The sequence below is a fragment of the Galeopterus variegatus genome, unplaced genomic scaffold (genome assembly GCF_000696425.1).
Source record: "Galeopterus variegatus unplaced genomic scaffold, G_variegatus-3.0.2 Scaffold1112, whole genome shotgun sequence".
Taxonomy (NCBI): Eukaryota; Metazoa; Chordata; class Mammalia; order Dermoptera; family Cynocephalidae; genus Galeopterus; species Galeopterus variegatus.
In genome coordinates, this window is record NW_007727223.1 from 333,856 (window position 1) to 339,587 (window position 5,732).

Here is a 5,732-nt window from a genome sequence, read left to right on the forward strand (position 1 = left end):
ACCCGGTTCCACGCGGTGCTTTAGTGGCTAAAAGTGAAAGAGCTGCCTTGGCAGAATTCAGCTCTATGAATCACTTCGGAAAATTGGTTCGACTGAATGGCCTTAGGAGGAAAAACGTTTTAATAGGATCCAGGGGAGGTTCTGCTGTTTCAATCTGCTCCTTAAACAGGTGGAGATTGGACCTTCTCAATTATACAAACAGTAAGTACCCATCGGCGGGGAGAACTGCCCTCCGAATCCTCCCCGTACGCAGCCCTAAATCAGCAGCACAGCCCGGTTTGCCTGAGACTCTCGATCATAAATCAGCAATTCTGATCGATTAGGATCCCAAATAATCTTCCAGCTCTCCATGCAGTTTCCCGCAGCTTCAGGCGGGGAGCAGACCAGAGAGCTAGAGGCGCATCCGCCCGGCGCCGAGGCCCCGGGATCCCGGCGCGCGGCCTTGCTCTTCGTGACGCTTCGGGGTTGTCCTTAGGCGGTGGGAGCTCTCTCCCGACCTCCGATGCCAGCCAAGCCGGGCTCCTTGCTTTTGCATAAATTAATATTTCCCCATTAAAAAGTTCCCCCCCTCCAAACGCAGCGCCCGCGTCCATGCGCCACATCCTAATGAGGTAATTATCATTTGCGCGTGTTCGGGGCTGGCGCCGGCTCCGTGGGTAAATGGCAGTTTATTAGCACGATGCCCAGCTCGGCTGCGGAGGGCTAAAGGATACTTCAGCAACTAGACTGACACCCAGGGACCCTTCGGGGCGGCGCGTCCGGGAACCCCCGCCCTCCCCGCGTCCCCCAAACCTGTAGGCCCCCCAAAGTTGTGAATCACGCACGAAACTCTGCCTAGGTTTGGGTTTGGGCTCCCCCTCCTTCCTTCCACCGGCAAAACCATCACGATTCCTCCCCCCTCCCCCTCCTGTCTCTTCCCTCCTTCCCGATTCGCAAACCGCTCGCACTTCCCGAGGGGAGCGCGGGCGCCAGTTGCCTCCTTTTAAAGTTTGAGGGGCGGTGGCGGCGGCGGCCGGCAGGCGCGGGGGAACACAGGGGCCGCTACGGGAGCCGCGCCGCCGCCCATGTCATTCCACTTCAAGTGACTTCATGTGATGTCAGCTGAATGTAAAAGACCAGTGATCTCACGCGGAGGGGAAGATGTTTGCCATCAAAATGTGACAGAAGAGATACGCTGCATGGCTCGGAACGCATCTCCTTGGTGGTGGGGGAAAGAGGTAAATGCGATGTGGCTCTCCCGGTCCTCTTTAACTTTGCCCCTTCACTGTCCAGCTCCCAGCACGCGTGGCAGAGGCCCGGGTCCAGGGAAGGGCTCAGGGGGGTTAATTTGAGGATCTTTTCTCTTTTCCCCCCCCCCTCTCTCTTTCCTTTTCCTTTGTAAACCCTCCCCCTTCTTCCCCCTTTCAGAGTCCCAGGGCAGGGGCTGGTGGGTTCCTTTGCGTTCAGGGTTAATGGGAGGTAATTTGGTACCCTTGGGTGCACTTTGTTCTGCCCCTGTTCATTTGAATGCAAATGGGTGACCCGGGCCCGACTAGGTGCTTATTAAATTGCGGTCCCCCCCCCCGCCCCCCTTGCCTTTTCCGGAATGCAGACTTAGGGGAGAGTGGCTGCGCCCTGGCCCAGCCCGGCTCGGCTCTGCGCGCCATGGCAAGCTCGGCTTCCCTGGAGACCATGGTACCCCCGGCCTGCCCACGCGCCGGAGCGTCGCCGGCCACTTCCAAGACGCTGGCCTTCTCCATAGAGCGCATCATGGCCAAGACTTCGGAGCCCCGCGCGCCCTTTGAGCCCCGGCCTGGGGCGCTAGAGGCGGACGGCAGCCAGGGCAAGAAACTGCTCAACCTCTGCTCGCCGCTTCCCTGTATGATCCCCCTCCAGCCCCTAGGCTACGAGGTGCCGTCCAAGACACTTCTCAGTTACTCGGAGCTCTGGAAAAGCAGCCTCCGGGCGGGCGGCGGTGGAGGAGGAGGAGGAGGCGGCGGCGGGGGGGGGCCCGTGTGCGGCGCCAGCGGCTTGTGCAAAACCAACTGTGGCGTGTGCTGCAAGGCTGAGCTGGGCCTGGCGCCGTCTGCGCTGCCCGCGGGCAGGGTCATCAAGCCGCAGGTCATCAACCAAGCGGTGGGGCTGCCGACCAGCGGCTCACTCTACTATTTCAACTACCTGGACTCGACCGCGTACCCACCCTCTGAGCTCCTCGGTGGCCACCTTTTCCCGTCTGGCCTTCTCAACGCGCAGGCCCCCGCCGCCCTGGCTGCGCACCCCAAGCTTTTTCTGCTAGAGAATGCCAAGCTGGCCGGCCTGGCTGCGGACAAGTTCCCCCATCCGTCTCCCTATCCCCATAAGGAGCGCTTGCCCGCGCCGCTGGAGCAGGTGCTGAAGGAGAACTCGGCCCTGACCGCTGAGCGGGGCGGCGTCAAGGGCCACAACAAGCTACCCGGGGGCTCCGCGGACGGCAAGCCCAAAAACTTCACCTGCGAGGTGTGCGGCAAGGTGAGGCCCAGGGTCCGCGGGGGCCGGGAAGGGCGATTAGCTGTGACTGCTTCTTTGGGTCAGCCTGGAACGCCCCTTTCTCTAGCTGAGGATACTCCACCCCACCCCCACTCCCCACCCGTAGCTGCCTACTCAACCCTACTAGTTGGGCCTCAGTTTCTTATCCTGTAAAGTGGGGATGTCGTTGTCAGCGGTCATACAGTATTGGTATAAGCAGCAGATTGGGAAGCACTTTACAGACTAGTTTCTGAACGGGGGTATTGGTTGGGGGAGGTAGGCTGAGGCAGCCTGGGGATGATTCTCTGCCCTCGGATGGACGCGCCGCAAGCCTCCCTCGTATCCTTCCATAGGTGTTTAACGCTCATTATAACCTCACCCGCCACATGCCGGTCCACACCGGAGCCAGACCGTTCGTGTGCAAAGTCTGCGGCAAAGGCTTTCGCCAGGCCAGCACGCTCTGCAGACACAAAATTATCCACACCCAGGTACGTGGCCCCCAAGTTTGACTGGGTCCGCGCGCAACCCCCCCAGCCCGAGTCTGAGCAATGGCGTTGGGAATAGATGGCAAGGATTCTGCCTTACCCTCCCGGGGAGGGGGGCCGTGTCCCTACGAAGTGTCCCCGAGGTGGCCTCTCCTGGCCGCATCTCGGCCTTACTGTGCGCGCCCCCCTCTTCGCAGGAAAAGCCGCATAAATGCAACCAGTGCGGCAAAGCCTTCAACCGCAGCTCCACGCTCAACACGCATATCCGCATCCACGCGGGCTATAAGCCCTTCGTCTGCGAATTTTGCGGCAAAGGCTTTCACCAAAAAGGTAATGTGCTGGGCGAGGCCCTCTCCTCACCTCACCTCGGGACTCGGCGGGTCGCGGCTGGCGGGAAAGCAAAGAGGGATCCGGAGAGAGGCAGCGCGAAAGCTGAAGGCTCGGGCGCAGCATTTCTTTGGAATCGGGTTGTGCCGGGTTTAGGTAGAAGCTCTACCAGCCGGGTTAGTAGACCTCGCTGGCTTCAGGCTGGGTGCACAGGGACACTCTGAATCTGGGAGGTGGGAAGGAAGGAAGGGGGCACAGGGAAAGGAAGTAGGAAAAGGAGAGGGTATTGCCCTATAGAAAAAGGTTCCCTTTGTAGTCGGGACTCCCCTTTCAAATGAAAAAAATTCGAGGCAAAATCCACTTCTTGGCAACAACTTAAGACTGGGGGAAACCAGTACGATCCCGGGCTACCCCAGGCCCGGCGCCCGGCTCGGATTTTCCAAGGTACTTTTTTCGGATCCCCAGGTAGTAGTTGAGGGATGAGAGGAAATAACTTTAAAAATGAGAAGCAAAAGAGAGAGAGAGACGAAGCTCGGGTTCTCGCAGCTTTCTTCGAGCGAGGCATCAGCCAGGGGAAGGACCCGGTGCATCTCTGGGCTGCGCAAAAGTTCCGTGCGGAGCACGGCAGGAGGGACGCTGCGCGGGCCTCTGTACCCGGCAGGGCAGGAGCGCTGGGTGGCTCCTCGAGACTCGGCCCTTGGTCCTGTCGGGAGAGCTCCGGGCTTGACACATATGAAGTTTGACAACTTCTTCACTCGAATAGGTCGCGCCCGCCTAGCCAAGCGTCGCCTTCTTTGCGCGGGCACCTGAGCCGCCCCCGGGACGCCCGCTCCGTCCACCCCATTCCACTCCATATCCCCACTTTTTTGTGTGTTTATTTTTGGTCTCCTGTAGGGAATTACAAGAACCACAAGCTGACCCACAGCGGCGAGAAGCAGTACAAATGCACCATCTGCAACAAGGCCTTTCACCAGGTCTACAACCTGACTTTCCACATGCACACTCACAACGACAAGAAGCCTTTCACGTGCGCCACTTGCGGCAAAGGGTTTTGCAGAAACTTTGACTTAAAGAAACACGTGCGCAAACTCCACGACAGCGTGGGCCCCGCCGCCCCCTCCACAAAGGACCTAACTAGGACAGTGCAGAGCTGAGAGCTACTGCCTCGCCCCCTTCCCACCCCATACCACCCTAAAACAGATCACACGTATAAACTTATTTCTAAAATTAAAAGAAAAAAAAAAAAACTATAGCAGAGAGGCTAAAATCTATTTATCGAAACCAGCATATTTTTGGAAAGCTAAACATTTCCTCGATGACTGGCAGCAAGCGCGTGGCTCCCACCTTTGTATATTCAGGAAACTTATTTAATTCCAGTGCGCCGAAACGTATTTAATTCCAGGCCTCGGCTTCTCCTCTGGCATCCGGTTTTAACCCCAGCCTGTCATCGTGAGCGCCCCAGAAGAACGCGGCGCCCCCAGCCATCTTTATACCACCATGTAAATCCTCCTGTACAAGCGAACACGGAATATACATTTGTGACTCAATAAACAGAATCATTAGTGCGCGTTTTCTTTCCCCCTCAACCCTTGTCGCGAGGTCAGCTCAGCAACCCCATGAATGGGAAGAAAACGGGCGTTTATAACATTTCCCTCCCCGAATGTGACTTTATTTGGGGCGCTGGGGCCAGGGTGAGGTCAAACCGGTGTTTCGGCGGCGCATGTGTGTTAAGGTCCCCAGGAGCGAGGGCGAAAAGTTCAACATCGGCCGCCTCGAGGTGCCAAGTTTTTATCTGGTGACTGTTCAGACGCTTGGGATTCTGGGTGTTGCCTTATATGGGTAAGAAAATTCAAAGAAAGAGTTAAAAGTGGCTGGGTGTTGGGGAGCAGCCTTTGGGTGGGTCCTCAAGCAAAGCGACGCGCCACGCAAGGTAAGCGGCCAGGGCACTGCCTCGCCGGGGAGCTTCTGGGCACGCTCCCTTCCTCTGGGCGACCTAAGGTGGGCAGCCACCACTCCCAATCTTCCCTGGCGGCGAGAGCTGGAGACTACGGGTCCCCAGCCCAGCCAGAGCTCCGAGGCTCCCTGGCCTTTTTGGTCTGGGGCTGGTCTCCTGCTGCCGAGCGCCCTGCCGCGGGAGGGCGCGCCCAGGCTCCCCAAGCTTGCGGCTGCAGACTCCCGGGTCCCGATTACCGCGCAGTTAGCCTATTTCCTGAATAGCTATCTCCGCCGCTGAGCACGCTGATGAAATGATCTCACGCTTGCTTTCTAAGTAATGACCCAAATTAAGAGAGAAAACAGAGACCCTTCAAACAGCATTACATTAATCATCTAATCATTCCCAGGAGGGGGCCGGCCGCTGCCGCCCCGTTTGATCCGAATCTGGATAATCAAGAGCTCGGATTACTGACGCGTAGCGCCGCGCTTCCCGCCCCCCCC

The 5,732-nt window shown here is 58.2% G+C and overlaps 1 protein-coding gene across 1 annotated transcript; it reads left to right on the plus strand.

The window, feature by feature from the left end:
* The first annotated feature begins 934 nt into the window (after window positions 1-934).
* FEZF2 (FEZ family zinc finger 2) lies at window positions 935-4,863 on the plus strand. Its single transcript, XM_008574855.1, has 5 exons — window positions 935-1,217; window positions 1,592-2,487; window positions 2,838-2,972; window positions 3,167-3,299; window positions 4,191-4,863. The coding sequence occupies exons 2-5, from the start codon at window positions 1,645-1,647 to the stop codon at window positions 4,448-4,450; spliced, it is 1,371 nt and encodes a 456-aa protein (XP_008573077.1). The 5' UTR covers window positions 935-1,217; window positions 1,592-1,644; the 3' UTR covers window positions 4,451-4,863.
* Window positions 4,864-5,732: the final 869 nt, after the last annotated feature.